General features: G+C 52.1%; 1 protein-coding gene across 1 annotated transcript in view; it reads left to right on the top strand.

Moving 5' to 3' along the window:
- PDIA4 (protein disulfide isomerase family A member 4) overlaps positions 1 to 13,685 on the top strand; it is a 22,052-nt gene extending 8,367 nt beyond the window's left edge. The window contains exons 2-10 of the mRNA XM_019666454.1: positions 1,246 to 1,417; positions 2,770 to 2,975; positions 5,045 to 5,183; positions 6,435 to 6,640; positions 6,751 to 6,909; positions 8,831 to 8,982; positions 10,955 to 11,111; positions 11,525 to 11,758; positions 12,467 to 13,685. Of these exons, the coding sequence (XP_019521999.1) occupies positions 1,246 to 1,417; positions 2,770 to 2,975; positions 5,045 to 5,183; positions 6,435 to 6,640; positions 6,751 to 6,909; positions 8,831 to 8,982; positions 10,955 to 11,111; positions 11,525 to 11,758; positions 12,467 to 12,882 (1,841 nt within the window). The 3' untranslated portion in view covers positions 12,883 to 13,685. The remainder of the gene's footprint in view (positions 1 to 1,245; positions 1,418 to 2,769; positions 2,976 to 5,044; positions 5,184 to 6,434; positions 6,641 to 6,750; positions 6,910 to 8,830; positions 8,983 to 10,954; positions 11,112 to 11,524; positions 11,759 to 12,466) is intronic.
- Positions 13,686 to 21,562: the final 7,877 nt, after the last annotated feature.

Here is a 21,562-nt window from a genome sequence, read left to right as displayed (position 1 = left end):
GTCCCAAGAAACACTGGAGTCTGCTTGGTTTGTGTTTCTCAAATTGGTGGGGGTTTGGTGGGTGGGATTTTAGAGCTGTTTCTCCCCTAGACAAAGGAGGAACTGACGCCTTAATTTGGAGAGAGGACCGTGAAAGTCAGGTAAAAGCAGTGGGGGGCTTTAAACAAAGGGACATGGTTGAGGAAAGTGTGGCTGGGTGGGGTTTTTGGTTTGCTCTTTGTAATTAGTTTGTGGATTGGTAGATATTAAGGACAATGAACAAAGCCGCCCGCCCCACCCAGACCAGTTCCCAGTTTGCCTGAGCAGCTGCAGGGCCAGCCCCAGAGTGGTTAGGGGGGGATTAGTTAAGGGTGGGGCTGAGATTGGGCAAATCCCAGGGTTTTCAGGATCCCAAGGGCAGGTTTTCATGCCCTGACCGCACCCTCAGTCCTAAACGCAGTAACTGTCAGCTTTGGTGTATCTCCTGGTAAGCATCTTCAAACGCGGATAATTGGCCCCTTGAAACATTCTGGCTTTGGAGTTAATTAAATTCTCGTGCTTGCTGCATTTGCTTCAAGTACACATGCTGATGTGACCATAGTTGGAGAACCTGATTAATAAGAACTGCGGCCCCAGGATACCTAGTATCTGTAGTTTGGTAAAAATATCAACTGGACCTTGATAATAAGATGTACTCAGATTCTGCGTTCTGGGAAGAGAAGTTTGCTTCCAGGCAGAAAGCATGTCCATGAAAGTTAACTTTGCTCTTGAGCACAGACGCGTGGGGACCATAAAATGAGGTGTTCCTAAAATGCAAAGCATGGGATGTACGTAAAGGAGCCTTACTACAGGGGTGAGGCCTGGAAAGACTGCAGGGGAGGGGTGCTGAGGGACAGTGGGTCCGATCTCAGTGTAGAGCAAGAAGATGGGCTCATGTTGGGGTTTTCTGCGCAGGCAGAAGGCATGTAGAACGGGGTTTGGGGGGCTACCGCTGGAGAGGGGGCCAGTCCTGGGGCATTTGGACTTTAATTGTAGATCTGTGGTTTTCGGACAGCTTTTAAATGAAATTTTAAGTGGTCACCCAATATGCACACTCAGAGCAGAATTTCTGGGGTGAGGGAAGCCTGATGTCACTACCCCCTCTGGTGCTGGCCGCCAAGGAACTACTCAGGACTCATGACACATTTTGAAGGTTTGGGGTTCTAGGAAAATTTTTAAGGAGGCGAGTCACCAGTTTTCTAACCAGTCGTGGTATTTCCTACTCAGATCCTAGTAAAGAAGATGCCATTGAGGATGAAGACGAGGAGGATGAAGGGGAGGAGGAGGAGGATGACTTGGAAGTTAAGGAAGAAAATGGTGTGCTAGTCCTGAATGACGCAAACTTTGATAACTTCGTGGCTGACAAGGACACGGTGCTGCTGGAGTTTTACGCTCCCTGGTAAGGAGTCACGTTCAAGTTCCGCCAGAACGGACGAGAGGTTCCCTTTGTGCTCACATACGTGGCCTCTCACAGAGCCGTCCAGACCTGGGAGTGTCTGGGCCAGGAGCTCAGCAGTCCACGCTTTCCATCGAGCATCAGGCTCAAAAGGAACACGGTCCCCGGTGGTTTAAAATATGAAATGTCCTAGGGCCGGCCGAGTGGCTCAGTTGGTTAAGAGCTTGCTCAAGAGTTTGAGCTCTGAGCAACAGTGGTTCAATGCCTGGCCCGAGCTGAGCAGCTGCTGAGCTGCCAGCAGGTGGCAGGATGGCTCAGCTTAAAATAAAAAAAAAGAATTAAAAAAAAAAAGAAATATCCTTTGATAGCTATAGCTGGGGAAGGGGGCGGTGCCTAGCAAGCTGTGATGATGCAGAAACCTGCTTTGGTGACAGACATGTCCGACCCGTCTCAAGGCCCCCCACCTCCCTCCTCCTGCCAGGAGTCAGGCCAGCCGCCCTGAGAGGGCGCTTGGCTCGTACACAGCCCCTGGGGAAGCAGAGCCAGGGCGCACTGCCTTTGCTTCTCAGCCTCACCGTGCAGTACGGTACAACTCGGCGCTCCCCCACCCCATCTTCCTTCTGTTTTGTATCTCCTCATCCTTCCTTTGCCTCTGTCACCCGCCCTCCCTGGTTCACTTTGGAGACGGGATAGTCAGGATATACTTACGTGTCCAGTGCCTGATGCTCAGGCATAGTACGAGATGTTTTATGTAAAATATTTAAATAGTCCTTTGAACAGGTCTGTGAGGTTCTATTCTGATTTTATAGATCAGCAGTTCTCAAACCCTTAACGCCTAAAATGTTATGATCCCAGATAGCCTTTATGTGGGACATGTTTATCAGCATTTACCATATGAGAAATCAAAGCTGAGAAATTTAAACGTATTCATTTTTAAATAATAACCCAGTACCTGTTAACAGCAGAATGCTGACATCATTGTCAGTCAGCGTAGCCTCCGGAAAATTCCACCCTATACTCCTGAGAGAATGAAAGAAAAAGACAAAAATATCTTTGTAAAGAGTTTCACCTCACACACCCCTTGAAAGAATCCCTGGACCAAACTTTGAGAAACATACGATGAAACTACAGGGTTCAAAGATGTTGAAAGGATGTACCCAAGTCAGAGCTGGAACTGGAGCCTAGATCTGTTTGACTTCCGGCCACCTTGGCCTCCCCATTGTGTTACGTTGTGTCTCTCGTCTTAACTGTAGATGTTTCTGGTCCTGATGCCCTCATTTTTGTGTGCATTGCTGGATTTAAGCCACCATGGGTATAGTTAACCTACTTCTCTTTCCCTAAATTTTAATTCTTAGGTGTGGACATTGCAAGCAATTTGCTCCAGAATATGAAAAAATTGCCAGTACCTTGAAGGAGCACGACCCTCCCATTGCTGTTGCTAAGATCGACGCGACCTCAGAGTCAGCACTGGCCAGCAGGTTTGGTGTGAGCGGCTACCCCACCATCAAGATCCTTAAGAAGGGACAGGCTGTCGACTACGAGGGCTCCCGTACCCAGGAAGGTGAGCAGTACCTGAGCTGTTGAGGGACGCAGGGCCAGGAGTCTTCCCCGGGAAGGTAGAATTTGGATAATAGAAAAGAAGACAAGTTGAGGGGACTGGGAGTGACCCCTGGGAGCACCAGCTTCTAGATGTGCTCCTTGCTGGAATGTTCAAAGTGACCGAGATCAAAATAAACTTGTCCTTGGGCGGGAGAGGTATGTTCCCATTTCAGACCATGACACAAGGTCTGGAGCAGATGTGTTGAGCAGTGACACAAGAGGCCGAGGTTCTTGGTGATTCTTAGTATTCAGCTTGCATCAGAGTCACCCCAGGGGTGGGAAACTCGTTGAGACAGATCCCCAGAACCCCATCCCCAGAGCTCCGACTCAGGAAGTTTCAGGTCAGGCTCAATAACTTGCATTTCTTACAAGCGCCCAGGACTTGCCGAGGCTGTGGGGCCCAGAGCCCCATGTTGAGAGCCATGGCATGGGGAGCCAGGCGGTTCCCCTAAACCAGGCCTGTGGATCTCTGCCTGCTCACATTAGGCACTAAAGACATTTTATTACATGAATGAACAAATAAAATGGTGGTATCTTTTAGGAAGAGCATATGTCTTTTAATCACTTAAAAAACAGATTATGCTCCATTTTCCATATTGGTGTGGCATAGTAGACGTAGCACTGGGTGGGGTTTGGCCCTGTGTCCTGGAGAAGTACTTTCGGGGATCCCTATCATAGACGTGAGGTCACTGGGACTTGACTCAGTTCCCTTCAAGTGGGCGAGTCTATCCCGTGACCCTCTAAGCACTGGAGGCCGTTGTGGGGTGCAAGAGGGAACATGCAAGAGTAATACTGTTTTCACATTGCATTTGTCTGTCTGTTGACTTACCTATCTGCGTGGTTCGGAATTCAAACAGGTAGACTATGAATAGTTTTTGCTCCTGGCCTGGCCTTCCAGCTCCCTCCAGGAAGGCGGCTGTCGCAAATTTCTCCCCTGTCCTTCAGAGATACTTAGTACAATCAAAGCAAATGTGTCTGTCTGTGTGTGTAATTTTTACACAGTTGTTAGCATATTTTAAACACCATCTGCACCTTTGCATTTTTACTTAATAGATCTGTCTTAGCCATCTCAGTACATAAGGAACTTAACCTAAGATAAAAACGGGCTGACGGTAGCATACTTTAGTGTTACGTAAATAGGCTTGTTCTTTGGAGGTCTGTGTTCAACATTTTACTGCTAGGGATGTGGCCCAACTTGGAACCTTGAGAGCAGTGTTTGCCATGTGGGCTCGTTGGGCCTCCCCCACGTTAGCTCGCTGCAGGCTTTGGGTGTGGACGGGGGCAGGCAGTTTGCGCCGTGGGTGCCGTGGAGGGCTGCTTGCACACGGTTCAGCTCGTGCCGTCAGCAGTGACTTGTCAGACCTGGTTCCTGGCAGGGTTCCACCATAGCCAAACCAAAAGAAAAGGAATTATCAAAAGTGCCACCACTGCTCCTAAGAACCATTTGGAAAATGCTTTGTGCGAATATATTCTGTGTCCCACTCCTGTCACTGAATCCATCTCTGGGGACCGAGGCCACAAATGGGCCTTTTTCTAATACTCGAAGCCGGTGCAGCCTGAGCAGCGTGGGAGCTGCCGTTGCTGTCTTCACTTTTCTCGATTTTTGCATATGTTTTGTGATGCTGTAGTACACTAGATGTGCATAACTAAATACATATATATTTGCACATGTAAAGAGGATGTCCCCCAAACCATTGATTAGCATATGTGATCAAAGCATCGGGAGATGAGCTCTCAGGGTAGTCTGGTAAGAATAGAGTCTTGTTTGTCAGGCTGCTCTTGGGCTGTTCAAGACATCTGCAGGGGGTACACGAGGCAGTGACCCTTTTGACTCTTAACTGTGGCTTCAAAATTGCAGAGCGGCACTGGCTAGAGATGTGATTGGATTTTAGAAAATCAAATGTTTCCTGTTCTCCTCTGGCCCCCACCACTTCCTGTGTTCGACCCCTCCACCCCCACCTGCCCCTGGAGGGAGGTGAAGTGCCCGCCACTCAGCTCTGCCTGTGCTCAGTCTTGTTTCGCTTCTTTCAGAAATTATTGCCAAGGTCAAAGAGATCTCCCAGCCCAACTGGACGCCTCCACCAGAAGTCACGCTTGTATTGACCAAAGAGAACTTTGATGAAGTGGTGAACGATGCAGACATCATCCTAGTGGAGTTTTATGCCCCATGGTAAGACGGTGTTGTTGATCTCACGTTGTTCAGATATGGATTAGGCCCGTCCTGCATTTGGCATCCTGCTGCACTGGGCAGGGTTGGCAGAGACTGACCCCTGACGTGAGGCAGAGCTAGCCGAAGAGCAAGGTGGGTGGGTGCCGTGTCCCCACCTTGCACAAAGGGCGAGGGGGAACTGCTCAGTGTTCCAGAGCAGGGTAGTTTTTTACAGTCTTTTCCTGGGGGTAGGTTGAGGCTGAATGTCGGCCTGGGGCGTGGAGGAGAGGGACGCCCCCATAAGAGGGCTGCCAGGTGATCCAGGGCACCTCAAGGCTGGAGGACATGGCTGAGTACTAGGCCTGTGCCTGCCGTGTCCTGAGTTCGTCACCGCATACTTGCCCTGCCCGTGCCAGGGACATGTTGAGGGAGCGTCCCTGAGAAAGCACGTATGACAGCACTCGGACAGCCATGGCTCTCTAGGCAATGCGAGGTGACATTTTTTACCTCCTGTTGGAGGCATGGACATGCGCTTTGTGGACGTTCACCTGGCCTGTGATGGGGAAAGAGCAGAGCTGCCCCAACAGCGGGTGGGGGTGGCGGCTGGTGGCCTCGCTCCGCCTCTCCCCGCTTCTGTTGTCCCAGCCTCCCTGTCGTCCTCCTGAGGTCTTCAAACCACGGTTTCATCTGCCTTCATCTCCGTTCATGGCTATTTGTTCCAGAGTGGGTCTTGGGAGATGACCTCAGCCCTGCTTCACACTCATGCCGGAGCCTCAGGGTTCTCAGCTTTCTTGCCTTGTGTCCCCTCCCCACTCCCCTCCTCCCCCTTGGGCTCTTGACCACTTCCTACCCATCCCTTATGTCCCAGCTCAACTGTCACATCCTGTATGAAGCCATCCCTGACTTGTGTCTCTATCTGACGCAACTCTCCAACTGAGGAACTCTCTCTTCTTAGTATGTTGTCTGTCTTGGCCTTTCCTACATTCTACTCCATGTCACAGGTACACTCGAGTGTGTGTGTGTGTGTGTGTGTGTGTGTGTGTGTGTGCACGTCCGTGTGTCCCTGGTGTGTGAATGCCAAGGGAGGCAGCAATGTCATCCTGGCCTCTCCCGAGGGACCTGGCTCCACACCCTCACCCAGGAAACATTTGGAGGTTGACTGGATCTGACCGAGGTGCTTGGGAACACAGGTTGGGTTTCTGCGCCTCACTGAGCTGGGCGGCTGTGTCCACGCTGGAACAGGCCCCTGACAGAACTGGCTTCCTCTGGCAGGTGTGGACACTGCAAGAAACTGGCCCCCGAGTACGAGAAGGCCGCCAAGGAACTGAGCAAGCGCTCTCCCCCAATCCCCCTGGCGAAGGTCGACGCCACTGCGGAAACAGACCTGGCCAAGAGGTTTGATGTCACCGGCTACCCCACCCTGAAGATCTTCCGCAAGGGGAAGGCTTTTGATTACAATGGCCCTCGGGAGAAATACGGTATGGCCGCTTCTACCTCAGTGAGGCGGGGAAGCTCCCTGGTGCGTGTGGGTGGTGGGCAGCGTGCCCTGGAGCCCCAGCCCCTCCTCAGACGTGTCCTCTGCTCCCAGGGATTGTGGACTACATGATCGAGCAGTCCGGGCCACCCTCCAAGGAGATTCTGGCCCTGAAGCAGGTCCAGGAGTTCCTGAAGGATGGAGACGATGTTGTCGTCATTGGGGTTTTCAAGGCGGAGAGTGACCCAGCCTACCAGCTGTACCAGGATGCTGGTGAGTAGTGGCCCTCTGGGCTGGACAGAATGCCTACCTGGGGGGTCTGCTGCTTTTGCATAAAACTCCTAGACGTCTGTTTAGGGGATGGCTTGGTGGGAGAATTGCCAAAGCAGCTGTGGGAGCAGGCTTTCCTTTCCCAGAGGTTGGAGGTTGGTTCCCTGTTGTCTTAATTACACATGGAAAGTTGGTGTGGCACAGTCAAGTTCATCCAAAATTCGGGCCCGGTGCTGTAGGGCTGGGTGGGCACCACACTTCAAGTCGGACATGTGTGACTTCCATGTGGCTGGTCAGGCTAGACTGCAGGCAGGCATGAGAGTCCCTGGGGCTGCTGTGCCGGCTGTTCACTGGACTGTGTAGGAGGCAGAGGTGGCCCAAGGATGCAGGGCAGTCTACAGAGGGGTTGACTGGACAAGGGGGTCTGTGAACATGTGGGGTGGGGTGGGATGGGTAACGAAGTTGTTCTTGAAGCAATTCTGTCTCTACCCACGGTCAATTGGGGCAGCTAGAAGCTTAGAACAAGGTGGGAGGCTAGCCTCTGAGTGCCATCTATTGGGTTGCCTCACGGAGTCCTCAGGACGGCTTGTGAGGTAGACTGTCCTGTTTCTACAGAGGAGGGACTGAGGCTAAGGGAGGAGAATAACTAACAGGCCTGAAGTCACACAATCAGCAGGTCGCAGAATTATGATTTGACTCTAAGTCTGTCTGATTCCCAAAACCACAACTTCTTCAGGCTGGCACTCCACCCCCCACTTGCCAAATCATGTGTTGTGCCATCTGGGCTGTGTGTTTCCTGAAAGCCAGTCAGAAGGCCCGCCCTCCAGGTTTGAATCACAGACTCAGCTCAGGATGCGTCTGGGTGCCTCAGCGAGGGCAGAGTGGAGGGACTGAGGTGCGTTCAACCCAGGATTGAGGACAGGGGCTGACCACCTGGCCCACAGGCCCCATCCAGCCCCTCCTGGTTTAGTACATTTTATTGAAATGCAGCCACACCCACTCGTTTACACATTGTCTAGCTGTTTCACACTTCAGTACAGTCGAGCGGTTGTGACAGTGTGGCCCAGAAATCCAAAGATGTTTATAGTGTCTAGTCCTTTCTGGAAAAAGTTCGCTAGCCCTTGTTCTTGAGTATCTCCAGACAGTGGGCTTTTATCTTGGGAGTCTCGCAAGGTTTAATTAAAGGTTTAATTAAATTTAATTACTTAAATTAATTTAAGTAATACCTTGGATTGCGAGTATATTTCGTTCCGGTAACAAACTACTCGTATTGCAAGACGTCGTTCGTTTACCACATTAAAATGTACTTGGTTTGCTAGCATAATTCGTTCCAGAAACAAACTACTCACATTGCAAGACATCGCTCATTTACCACGTTAAAATGTATTCAAAATGTTTGCTCGTCTTGTGGAACACTCGCAAACCATGTTACTCGCAATCCAAGGTTTTACTATATAGCAAAAGAACCGTGTTTAGGGCTCCAGCCCACAAACAGGCCACCCACCAACTCGAGGAGAGAGGTTAACACCCCTGGAAGGGTTCTGGGTGTGGAAACTCAACGTGTACATACAGGAGTGTGCAGTGTTCACTCTCACCTCAGGGCAGACTGTCTGGGATTAACGTCCTTCTCAGCCTCAGAGATAGCAGGTGACTGTAGGCAAATTAGCTCAGAGTTTTCTGTGAACAACCCAGTTTGTTAAATATTTTTTACACATTCCAAGATACAGGTTTTAAGGTATTACGCCTGTAATGAGTTTTTAAATGCCAGCTCCTTTCCAGTATTTGAGTTTGAGGAGTTGTCCACCCAGACAGAACTCACCCTATTTTCCACGCATTTTTGTTGACCAAAGTGGGTGATACGTTAAACCTAGATTGCTTAAGCAGCTTAATAAATTGTGTATTTATGGTTCTGTTCATTTTTCAGCTAACAACCTGAGAGAAGATTATAAATTCCACCACACTTTCAGCACTGAAATAGCCAAGTTCTTAAAAGCCTCCCCAAGGAAGTTGGTCGTAATGCAGCCAGAGAAATTCCAGTCCAAATACGAGCCCAGGATCAACGTGATGGACATCCAGGTGGGTGAGGCTGCTCAGAGCCTCGATGGCCCCTATGAGGTGCCAGCCACTGCAGACATGTTGAAGCGTGGAGATTTCGCTCCACAGAAGGGTCTGGAGCGCCTCTCCCCGCCCCTCCCCATGCCCCTGGTAAAGGTAGATTCCTGGAAGGCTCAAGATGGGAGCACAGCCAGCAGGGAGGTTTGTGATTGGGTTTATAGGAGGGACTGGGGGAGCCCACAAATACCTTGCAGGTGATGGGCCCCTGGCCCCTGGCTAAGTTCCCACTACCTTTGCCAAAAGAGTTGCTCCCATTCTTCATACCTCCTGGCACCAGCTCCCTGAGGTGCCCGCTCACCGTGGGTCTGACCTGTGTGTCTGCGTTGCTCCTGGCCACGTGCTGCTCAGTGTGAGCTGAGCCTTTGCTGGCAGGTGGGTCAGGCGCTGAGGGCTGCAGGGCAGTGGCCGGCCTCTGTCCCTGGACGAAGCTGTGGAGCGTGGCACTGGATTGGCCTTTCTGCTACCATGCCCCGCCCCCATCTTCCTGGGTGTGTGCCACTCACCCCTAGAAGGGCAGAGGGTGTTCCCAGCTCAGTGTTCCAAGTGCTTCATGGGCCTAGCGCTTCAGTGAGCAGATCTTCAGTTTTGGAAGAAACTTTATTAGATCCTGAATCCAAAGCTTTTTTTTTCCATGGAGAGAACTGGGATGCATAGGTGAGGAGTCTCGCCTGGGGTCCTACAGCCAGTTAGAAGGAACTGAGGGGAGAAGCCCCATGTCCTCCTTTCTAGGCCGGCGCTGCTCCCTCGGTGCCGTAACCCTCGCCGTTTGGGCTAAGGGCTCTTACAGGCCCTGGAGGAGGTGGTACGTGATGGAGTCTCCTGGACGTGCACTGCAGGTAGCAGCCATGCCCCTTTTGAACTCTTAGTGAACTGGGAACACAGCGTGACCTTAGAGAGACTGTCCTGTGTCCTTGTAACTCCCGGAATCTTTCCCAATGCTCCTTCCTGAAGTCTCATGTGTATCTGTTTATCTGCCGCTGCTCAGGCTGGGCCTCTCTCCCTGGACGTGCGGTGGCTGCCCTGTCTCCTCCCCCAGTTTGCTTTTCATCCCCGAGTCCAAAGGGGCTGATGAGCTTAGGGCAGTGGACCTCAGGGAGTCAGGCACAGTCCTGTGTAGTGTACATGTTCCCAGGAAAGGGGTCTGCAGCTTTTGACATTCTAGAAGGGGGTCCTTGACCCCCAAAAGGTTAAGATTCACATGGTCTAGTCTATTATACACATCACTGCCACTTGATGCTTTTTTTTTTTTCTTTTGCCGGATGATTTTAAAATTTTAAATGGAAGCCACCTGGGTGCCAGGCCAAGCCAAGCTCCCTCTCGGCTCCCTCTGGTGTGGGAGGATGGTCTCTGGTTGAGCTGCCACCCCATTCTCACAGCTTTGTCTGGCCCCATGCTCTAGCCCGAGACCACACCGCGCTTTGGTGTAGCAGGTAGCCATGTGTGGTTTCTCTGGGCAGAACGCAAAGTGCAACATCGCCACCGCCTAGCTGTGTGCACTTGGGCCTCGTCACCCGTCTATGCTGTTCCTGTCGTCTGTGATGTGTCCTGAAAGGACTGTAGTGAGAATCCGATGGGGAAGATGGACCGTTTTGCCCAGCGCGCCCATGTTAACGGCTGTCTTCCGGCAGCCAGGCCTGCCTCTAGCAGTTTCTAACTGACCACAGTGAGCCCAGGCCCAGAGGAAAGGGCCTGGGGCACCTGCAGTGGCCTGAGAAGCTCACTTGGGGTTCACTGGAGGAAAAGCATTCCCAGAAACAACGGGATTACTCGGATATGCTTGAGTAGGGGTGAGCCCAGAGCGTCTCGCCTTCAAACAGCTGCTTTCCCCATGCTGAGTCCCATGTTTACTCATTGACATGACAGCGAGAGGTGGGAGGTTAGATAAGCCCCGTTTTTGTCAGGCCACTCCTCAGCTGTCCCCACTTTTTTGCAGGACTCCACAGAGGGCTCGGCCATCAAGGACTTCGTGCTGAAGCACACCTTGCCCCTGGTGGGTCACCGCAAGCCCTCCAACGACGGCAAGCGGTACACGCGGCGCCCCCTGGTGGTCGTGTACTACAGTGTGGACTTCAGCTTTGACTACCGAGCAGGTGAGGGACCCGGGCCCGGTGGTGGGGCAGGAATACCGCCCAGCCCTTACGGGTTGGTGGCCGCGTGTCTGTTTTATTTATGGCTTTAGGGTCTTTTCCTTCTGTGCTATGGAGCTTCCGTTTCCTTCCGTTTTTAGCAGGAAGGAGCTTAGAGTCGAGCCCAGCGCCCTGTTAGAGAGGAGGCAGCAGAGCCAGGACTAGACCAGACCCCGGCTCCCGGCAGGCAGGGGCTTATGTCGCCATCACAGGCCTGTCGTGCTCGTTGAGCTTTTGGCCAAGGTCTCCTACCCTCAGAGGTGGCTTTTTCAGAAATGCTCTCTCCAATTGAAGCCTGAGCCGTGTCAGAGAATCTGAGCACAGAATCTTAAATGTCACCTCTGAGTCCCAGCTCACCGCCTTGCGTCCCGTTTCAGCCACTCAGTTTTGGCGGAGCAAAGTGCTGGAGGTGGCCAAGGACTTCCCCGAGTACACCTTTGCCGTGGCTGACGAGGACGACTTCGCCACGGAGGTGAAGGACCTGGGCCTCAGCGAGAGCGGGGAGGATGTCAACGCCGCCATCCTGGACGAGAGCGGGCGGAAGTTCGCCATGGAGCCCGACGAGTTTGACTCGGACACGCTCCGCGAGTTCGTCACAGCTTTCAAAAAAGGTGGGCTGAGTGTGGCCGGGCCTCCCCTGACTCCTCCTCCCGCTTCCTCTGCGTGAGTTCAGGTGGGCTGTGGGGTCACCTGGCGCCCTGGCAGTGTCGCTCCATGCCTCTTCATTCCTGTTGCTTATTCTGAGCCTGATCCTGGGTTTTTTTCTCTTGGGTACCTCAGTGAGGATGGAGACAGAGTTCCTGTTCTTTTTCTTTTTTCCTAATGGAAAAAAAAGCAGCTGTGTCTTAGAAATTACATGAAGCCTTATTTAAAAAATATTTAAAACAGGCTTTTGATTTGGAAATAAGTTGTGTCTGTGGGAAACTTGCCGAGGCATCACACAGCATGCCTTGATCAGCCTGGCTGAGCACATGGCAGGCCTTGTTCCCCATCGGCCAGTCCGCTCGGTGCGTCTCCCCATGTGGCTTTGCAGCCCTGGGCACTGGCTGTCTTTGGAACCCTTCTGTAGCGGGCAGCATTTCTCTTGGGATGTCCTCACTGCGCAGGACCCAGGGGCCCGACAGGCCTGGCATGGGACCTCTTACACCGTCTCTGGCCTTTGCAGGAACTGAGGAAACCAGGGGACGAAGGGGTGGGCTTTTGGAAGCAAGGCCCTGCCTGGCCATGGCGGCGTGTGACTCACCCCATCCTGCCTGGTCCAGGCAGAGCCGCTGGGGCCTCCATCACTCACATCCCTCCCCTGCTTGCTTTCCCCACAGGAAAACTGAAGCCAGTCATCAAATCCCAGCCGGTGCCCAAGAACAACAAGGGGCCAGTCAAGGTCGTGGTGGGGAAGACCTTCGATGCCATCGTGATGGACCCCAAGAAGGATGTCCTCATCGAGTTCTACGCGCCCTGGTGCGGGCACTGCAAGCAGCTGGAGCCCGTGTACACCGCCCTGGGCAAGAAGTACAAGGGCCACAAGGACCTGGTCATTGCCAAGATGGACGCCACCGCCAACGACGTCACCAGCGACCGCTACAAAGTCGAGGGGTTCCCCACCATCTACTTCGCCCCCCGTGGGGACAAAAAGAACCCAGTTAAATTTGAGGATGGGAACAGAGATCTGGAACATTTGAGCAAGTTCATAGACGAACACGCCACAAACCCGAGCAGGACCAGGGAGGACCTTTGAAGCTCTGAAGTCTGCGGAGTACAGGAGGGACCAGACATATTAGCTGCCAGCCGCCAGCCCACGGGCCAGCACGAGGGCAGTGTCTCAAGTTGTTTTGTTTTTTAATTTTTTATACTTTGGAATTTCACCTCATGCTCTGCATACTGAATAGATATGAATGACTGAGTAGATTAATCCAGATTTTTACAGAGGTTACATCTATTTTTATCATTATTTGGGGTTTGATTTTTTTTTTCTTTAACCTTCCACTCTCGTTAATATATTTCTTCAAAGCAGATAAGTTGAATCTCTTCTGCGTGAATGTTTTTTTCTTTTTTTAATTTAAAACTTTAAAAAGCCTTTGCCAAATCATGTTGATTTTTGCCTTTTGTCACGTCTTAGGAATTACTAGTTCAAGACTTGACTGTTGGCGTGCTTTAATTTTTGTTTCTTCCTGTTGCGGCACAAAGTAAGAACTGTCGCCAAGCACCCTGCCAAGGACGACATTTCTGCCGACCTCTGAGCCGCTGCCCAGTCCAGCGAGAAGCAGCATCTATGTGCAGGACCGGGCGTCGCTGTGCCTTCTCCTTTCAAACCAAGGACTGGGGCAAGAGCCTTTCCTAGAGCCCAGACCCCTCAAGCCAGGTTCCGAGGTGCAGCCTTGGAGAGAGAGGCCGCCTACCTGTGAGGGCAGCCCTGCCTCCAGAATCCACATGGCTGGAGGGAGAGACGACCTGGGGCACAGGTGGATATTTTAGGGGAAAAGAAAAGATAGGGTAGGCTGTCATGATGGAATAAAAGAAACACTGAATTAACCTCCATAACTTCGAGAACATCCGGGAGCCTTGGTTGAGTTGAAGATGGAGAGGCCCAACCTGGGCGGGGTGGGGAGGGCTTTCCCTCCTGTAGGGGCACGTTGCACTCACCTGACACCTGAACATCCAGGGAGTTGGGGGGGTCATCACGAGCCAGGTGAGGGGCTTCAATGGTCTCAGCTCTTGGTTGTGTGGAGGTGAGTGGTAGTACATTCCATCAGGATGGGGCCAGGAGAGAGGAGCCTGCCACGAGCACTCGCGGGGCTGGGGGCATAGATAGGACAGGGTGGGAGGCGGGACCAGCCCTTCCTCAGGTTCTGGGGCTTTGTGTGTGACGTGAGCTCCACTCCAGGAGTTCATCCACCAGGATGTGCCATCTCCTCCCGTGGCCCTTCACCTGCTCCTAATTTTGACTGAAACAAAAATGGTGAGGTAGACATTTCTTGAGCTGGTGGCAGCTTTCAGCGGCGACTGGTGTGTTTGGTGCAGGGGTTGGGTGGGGGGCTGCGAGCAGGTCTCATGGGCAGGGGCAGCCTAGGTGGGCCTTTCTGGATGGTCTCCTTACACTTGAGTCTGGCTGAGGTGGACTGGGAATTGTGGGTGTCCAGTAAGTTCCCAGAATCTCCAGTGTGACAGGATGTCATCTGCCCTCTCCTTGACGTCCTCTTCCACCAGGAGAATGAGCCCCCTCTCCCGCCCCCTGGGACTTTATGCCAGAAGCTCCTAGGAGCAAATGTGGGTGTGGGGCTCGAAGGCTTTTTTTCGTTCAGCTGAGAGGCATATTCATCCAGCACTGCCAGGAGAACCGAGTGGCTCCTGTCCTGGGGCTTCCAGCCTAGTTGGGGTCACGTCTTACACAGTGTATGTGAGGCCATGAGGAAGAGACAGGCTCTGGGAGGGAGTAACAGCATTGGCCTCATTGAGGTGAGGTGTTGGGTAAGCCCTTCTCTCTGAGGTGACGTTTGAGCTGGTTGTGAGCCTGGCAGAGAATAGGAGCGAGGCTCGCTTCTCAGAGTGGCCCGGGGACCTGCGTCATTGGCACTCGCGGTGCCTGTCAGAAATGCAGAATCGCAGGCAGGGGCCCAGACCTGCTGAATCTAAATCAGCATTTTAACAAGACCCAAGGAGATTCATGTGCACCTTGCGGTATGAGAAACACCAGGCAAAGGTTCTAAGGCAGAAGTTAAAATGGATCTTCTGAAGTATAGCCTGGAAACCAGGTTGCCCAGGAGCATGTCTTAACATAAGCAACCCCTGTGCTGAAGCAGGAAGTAGGCCCCCTGTTAACGAGTCCCCCGGATTGTTTAGGGAGCTTATGGGCTGGCAAAGGAGATGGCAAGTAAATCGATTGCAGTCCAGGGTGCTCAGTGCTGTGGTGAAGATGTCTGCGGGGCGCAGGGCCCAGAAGGGACTGTCCCAGCCTCAGCCTAGAGCAGCCCTTCAGGGAGGCTGACCCAGGAGCCAAGAGGAGGAGGACATGAACTTTCCAAGTGGAGGCATAGCCGGTGCAAAGGGACAGGCATCAAACCGCAAGGTAAAGGGAAAACCACAAATACAGGGAAGCAGTGATGGGGTGGGAGCGGAGGCTGAAAGGTGGGGCCAGGTGCAGTGGTCCTGCAGTGAGTCAGGAGTTTTGCCTTATCCTAGGACTTTGTGGAGAACCACTGAAGGTTTTAAGCTTGGAAATGATCAGATTGAGATTTTAATGAGAGTGACAATTAACATTTACAGGGCACTTAACCAAAAGCCAGACCCTGTATGAGCAGTTTGCTGGATTATCCCATTTAAGTGATCTGTGAGGTAGGTTCTAATGTGTGTATTTTATACGTGAAGAAAGCAGGGTGGGGGTTCACCAGCCGCAGGACACGTGTCTGCAAATGCAGAGCTGGGGTTTGGGCACAGGCCCCTCAATCGCTGCTATTGCATCTCCCTTGTAGAAAACCCAGTCCGGTAGCAGGGTGAGGAGTGGAGTTTCCAGGACTCAGGCTGACCAGAAGTTGAGGGGAGATGAGTGGCCCAGAGAGCACTGGTGTGGCATCCACGTTTCTGAGTTGAGGTTTTGTTGTTTATGAAACTTCTCATCCATACACAAAAATGAAGAGAATAGTATAACCAACGCCCTTTACTCATCACCCATCTAAAATAATTATCAAAAATTTGCTACATTTTCTTTTATCTGTCCATCCCCCCTTTCCCCCATTCCCCCCTTTTTAATGATGCATCCAAGATATGTGTCACCTCTACACTCTTGAGAACCCATTTTCCTACAAAACCATAGTTCCTTATCACAGCTACCAAAATAATAATGTATCTAGTACGCAGTCTATAATCAGGTTTCCCAGATTATCAAAACTTTTTTTTTTTTCAGTTGGTCTGAACCATCAGCAAACTGTCTGCTCTTTGGGTTTTGTCTAAGTCTTGTTCTAGAGTTTCCTTTCCCTGCAACATATAACTGACTGCAGAAATAATGACAAGGGGTCACTTGGAATGTTTGAGTGGGGTTTTGTACAAGCTTGAGGAGTGTTCATTATCGCTGTCTCATGGTGTATCTAGGAGGTATATAGAAACCTGGAGAGATGTGAGCATAGAAAACGGTACCAGATCTTACAAGACTGATAATGGGTGCTTGACTGGGAGCCTACCAGGGACCAGGGATGTGGCATTTGCTCATCAAAGCCGTGGTCCTAGCTGGTCCTACTGTTTAGCTGTGTGACTGAGCGCGTTACTTAACCTCCTCTCAGAGCTTGCTTTCCCATCTGTAAGATAAAGACAGCCCTCTGTGCAGGATCTTTGTAAGGATTTGATGTGATGCTGGGTGCACAGGGCTTAGCCTTGTCCCTGACACGTGGTCATCACGGGGAGGGTAGGCGTTGCTCCAGGTCGCACAGGGAGCAGTTGAGTCCCAGGTGTGGAGTTCCGGCTGAGGAAGGCACAGCCCTCTTCTAAGTGGCTGTCTTCTAACCTTGTGTGTGCTGAGCTAATGATGTGACTCCCAGTGTATGAAAGGAAATTGGCCACAGATCCTTGGACACCAACGCAATACTCTAGAGTCCTGAAATGCTCCTGTTGAGGCCCCCCCACACACACATTTTATGCTGGACCTGCTCATCTCTGTCCTGTGTGTCTGGAGCTCTGAGCTAGCATTGTGTAGACACGAGGTGGACCCCTATGGCGGGTGTGGGTCTGTGTGTGGAAATACACATTTCTGGACCCCAGCTCTGGCCTACTGAGTCAGGTTTGGCAAAGTTGGGGCCTAGTGTGTTTTCAGAAGCGCCCAAATATGATCCCATTTCACCCCTGGGATGTAGGCAGGACAGGTATGATGACCTCCGTCATGTAATAAAGGCAGTGGAAGTCAGGTTACATGCTTTGCCCAAAGCCACACGGCCAGTAAATCAGGAAGGTAGAACTAGAACCCAGAACGAGTTCTTCGCACCAGCATTTCCCAAACTGTGTCGGCAGGACACATCTGAAGGGGTTGATAAATGCTCCCATTAAAATGGAATTCTGTTAATAACCTGGCTTGGGAAAGACTGAACTAAAAAAAATGCTTGAATAGGATTCTTTTGAGGAAGCTCTGAGAGCCTGCCTGTAAGGCATCCGCGTGCCGGGGACGTGCTGGGAGGAGATGGGATTTCACCTGGCTTCTTGGCTGCTTTGACTGCAAACTACACAGGTCCATGGGGCTCCATGGTGACACCCCTTTGTCCCCCCCAAGGGCAAGACTTGTTAGCTCGAGTGTATTCTATGAGACACATCTGCCCTTACCTCTTTCCCCAGGCCGGCCTGTCCCCCTGTCGGTGTTGGCCAGCCCTAGGGTGGGGGCCAGGAGGTGCTCCAGGAGCCCGTCACAGCGCGCAAGTTACAGGTGCAGCGTACCGTGGCAGGCGGGGCGAAGGGGTTCAATCCTAGGAGGGCACGATGCCTGTAATTCCTTGGTTCCTATTATAACAAGTCAGAGGTGTTTAAACACAGTCTCTGGGACCTGTACCTCTTGTTGAAGTTCGTCTTGTTACTCACATGACAGTTGGCTGTGCCAAGTGGAGCTGGGAGGGAAAAGCCAAGCGATGCATGTGGGGTGGGGGTGGGGACAGGGCAGGACACCTCTGGGATGAACCAGTGGGGAACCAGACCTTGGGCGGACCGGGCTTCAGGCCTCCCCTGATGGATGCCGAGACCCCCTCCGCTCCCAAACCTCACCCACCCGTACCCTTCACTCGGCTCAGCCCCTCCCAAGGAGCACAGTTCTGTAATCCAACGTGCTCCCACCTTGGATTGTGGAGATTCTGTGGCTCAGAGGGCAGGACAAAGGACCGCTTGTTAGTGAAGACTGAAAGGAGGCCTTTTAGAAAGCGGTGGCTGTGGCTTGGAGACAGAATCACTTCCATTGTCTTCCTGGCTTTTCTCCTATAGAAATAAGGATGAGGGCTCAGCTCAGGTAGGATTGAGAACTCATGTCTCAACCATGGGCTGTGTGGGAGTGGAACCCTCCCTGTTCCGCCTGCTAAAAAGCATCCTCAGAACGCCTACATAATCGGGGTGGGTGGGAGACAGAGACCTTCAGGGTCAGAGGTTGAAAACTATAGTGTTCAAGGAACCTGGCAGGTTAAGTTCAGTGCACGCAGGGGCAGATGCGGGCGGCAGGGAGTGGCGGTGGCCAGGACACACTTGCAAGTCTGCATCCCACCTGGAGGGGGACTTGTTGCTGTGGAAGTCGGGGCCTGCTGTAGCTGTTCATATTTCAAGAAAAGCCAGACATTTTTGTGTGAAGTCCCCCAATTTTTAAATGTGAGATCTAGTTCAAATTGTTGTACCTACTATGTGGGCCAAAGAAGAGGCACTGAGGCCCAGACCCAGGTAGAAACTGCAGACCTCAGTTTTCTAATTGTGTTATAATCACAAGAAACAAACCAGCACAGGATGCCCCGAATGTAACAAAGGCTTAAAAGTCGAGTTCCCTCGAGAAGCGGGAGATTTCAGTCTGGTGTTGAAACTTGGGCTGAGCCGGGTTGGTTGGATGGATTGCTGGTTGCACGACAGCTGGCCATACTTCCACCGCATCTGAACGCAGGAGCGGCCGGCCCCTCGGCCAGCACAGGTGCTGCGTGTCATGGGTCCCCTCGACACAGTGTCCAGTGGGGCATGACTTGTCAAAACCCTTCCTGTTATTCCTCTGACCTCCACCCCCCAGGAGTACACCCCACGGAGACCTACCACACCACATTTTGTATTCCTTTCTTTTGGTCACCTCGAGGCTAATTTGGGTCTTGGAAGCAGCACCAATTTCCTGGAGACAGGGCTAGCTGAGCTCAAGCCCCCCCCAAACCTGCTGTCCCTACCAAAGCCTTGACACTTCCAATTCCCTCCTCTTTTAGGAAACTGAGGCCCAGAGAAGAAGCGGGCTTGCCCAAAGGTGCAGAGCTGGCTCAGGGCACTTCCAGCTATTCAAAGCTGCAAAGGGCTAGAATGTACTTAGAAGGTACTGTCACCATGTTCTATTCTCACACCATTGCTGAATTTGCACATGGTATAGATGGCTGTCCCCTTCACTGCCACCAGCCCAGCCTCCCAGTCCCCCTCATGTGGCCCTGCATTGTCACTGTGATCACAGACTGAAGTGTCTTTATCTGCCCCCAACCCCTCCTTCCCAGCACATCCCCCCCCCCCCCCACCCCCTCGCGTTTGAAAACGAAAGGCTGGAGAGGGAGCAGTGTTGCTTTCAGAAGGGGCTGTTGAAAATACAGACTTGCCACGTGGGAGGTCAGAGAAAGGTGCGCCTGGCTCTTCCGAAAGGCTTTGAGAAAGCTTCCTTGGGTGAAGCAAGTGACATAGGCGCAGGGCCAGGCTGTGGCAGTGTCCCATGAGGGCAGTTCCCATGAGCCTCTCAAGGGGACCCAGTTCATCTTGGCTGGTGCCTGTCTTTCCCTCCAGTCCCATGAGGCTTTATTTTTAAGGAATACAGATATGGGAACAAGGGATATGAAAATAAGAAGGGAATCTGTGAGGGAAAGAAAACGCAGAAGCGGAGGTCATGAAAAGGAGTGGTGAGGCCAGGCTAAGTCCATTCAAATGCCAGAGAGGTCCAAGGAGGGATATTTTTAGAGGTTTTTAATTCTTTGTGAGTTAGGAAGTGCTACCTGAGATGAAGTGGGTGTGTAGGCTCCAGGGGCACTCCAGAAAGTCACCCTGAAGTCACTATCCCCACACCTACCAATGTCACCAGTGTCACCTGGCAGGATGGTGGGCAAAGGGAGTGTAGGCAGGCCCCTCATGTTCTGAGGGATTGAGAGGACATGTGCCAAGCCATGGACATAGATCCCCGGGGAGGAAGGAGTCTCTGGGCTCTGTGTCCATGACACCAGGACAAGTCAGGACCTGGTGCCCTGAGACTGGCTTGTGCCAGGGAGTGTCAGTCATATGCACCTGAACGGCTGAGAGCTGCGGCCTCGGGGCCCGAACGGGGAGTCCCATCCTCATTCAAGGACCACCCCAGCCAATGCAGCAGTCTGGACAAAGCCAATCCAAGTGGGGACCAGTGTTAGGGACTGAATGTTTATGTCCTCCCACCAAATCCCTGCGTTGAAGCCCTAACCCCCGAGTTTGATGGCATTTGGGGTGTGGCCTTTGGGGAGTTTAGATGTGGTCATGAGGATGGGGTCCCCATGATGGGATTCGTGCCCTTATAGGAAGAGGCAGAGGCATCAGAGCTTTCTCTCTGTCCACATCACAAAGGAAAAGACACGAGAATACAGCACGAAGGTGGCCATGTGCAAGCCAGGATGTGGGCCCTCACCCAGGTCTGAATCAGCCGGCACTTGAGCTTGGACTTCCAGCTTCCAGAACTGTGAGAAATGAATGAATGTCTTGTTTGAGCACCCCAGTCTTGTGTTTTGTTACAGCAGTCCCAGCGACTAAGACAACCAGTGTCACCGTTCTGACTGCACCATCATTGTGCCCACAGAAGGCCCTGCTGCCGTGGGTACTCAGCTGAGTGCCCAAGTCAGACCCCCCAACCCCCACCCCACCATGGGACTGTGGAAGGCCTGGGGTCTTGTTATTTTGCTTTGGGGGTTTTGTTGTTATTTAGTTTTATTTTTGCAATTCAAAGGTAGGAGGGGCTCAGCAGGGGAGACCTTTCATTTGCAGCTAACACCCCAGTGTTAATGAGTAAAAAAAAAAATGATGTCGTGAGTCATAAGAAAAAGACATGGCGTCTCTGTACCCCAGTTTTTGGAATTCATACAATTTTAAGTGTCACTTCCTCAGGGTTTTGTGTTGATTTGGTTTGGTTTCCCCATGATCCAGGGCAGTGACACGAGGAGGCTGAGAGCGGCTTAGGCACAGGAGGGTCTGTCCCTGTTTTTTGAGACCCGGTGAGGGAGTCCTCATATCACTGCCCCAGGTGCCTCATTCCGCCATCCCGGCCCAGCCCCAGGGATGCCCAGGGAGAAGCCAGCTTGACTTTAGAGGAACTTTGGAAAGCATGTGGTGGTGACAGCAGACTCCTGACTCTGCACCTCAGGACAAATAATCTTGTCAGATTGTCAGGCCCCCAACTTGGAAAGCAGGGAGCAGCTGTGGCGAAAATGGGACCCACCACAGGTGAACTTTGAATGAAGAGAGGGAAGAAAAGATTGAGAGAATGTCACTTGGCCTGGGAGGGCACATAGATGGGGGGAGAAAAAAGAAAACCCTGCCCTCGTAAAGCACTTGGGGAGTGTTTTAAAAGGCATTTTTGATGACAAAATCGGGACCCTTCTCTTTGCCCTAAATTCATTGATTCCATTGTCTGCTTAAGATAACATTAAGAAGCAACTCAGCATCAGGGACCTGTCCCCTGCACCCCTGCAGGACACACACACACACACACACACACACACACACAC

This window comes from Hipposideros armiger, unplaced genomic scaffold, assembly GCF_001890085.2.
Source record: "Hipposideros armiger isolate ML-2016 unplaced genomic scaffold, ASM189008v1 scaffold_470, whole genome shotgun sequence".
Taxonomy (NCBI): Eukaryota; Metazoa; Chordata; class Mammalia; order Chiroptera; family Hipposideridae; genus Hipposideros; species Hipposideros armiger.
Note: the sequence above shows the minus strand (reverse complement) of the source record. Positions and strands in the feature narration are given on the sequence as shown.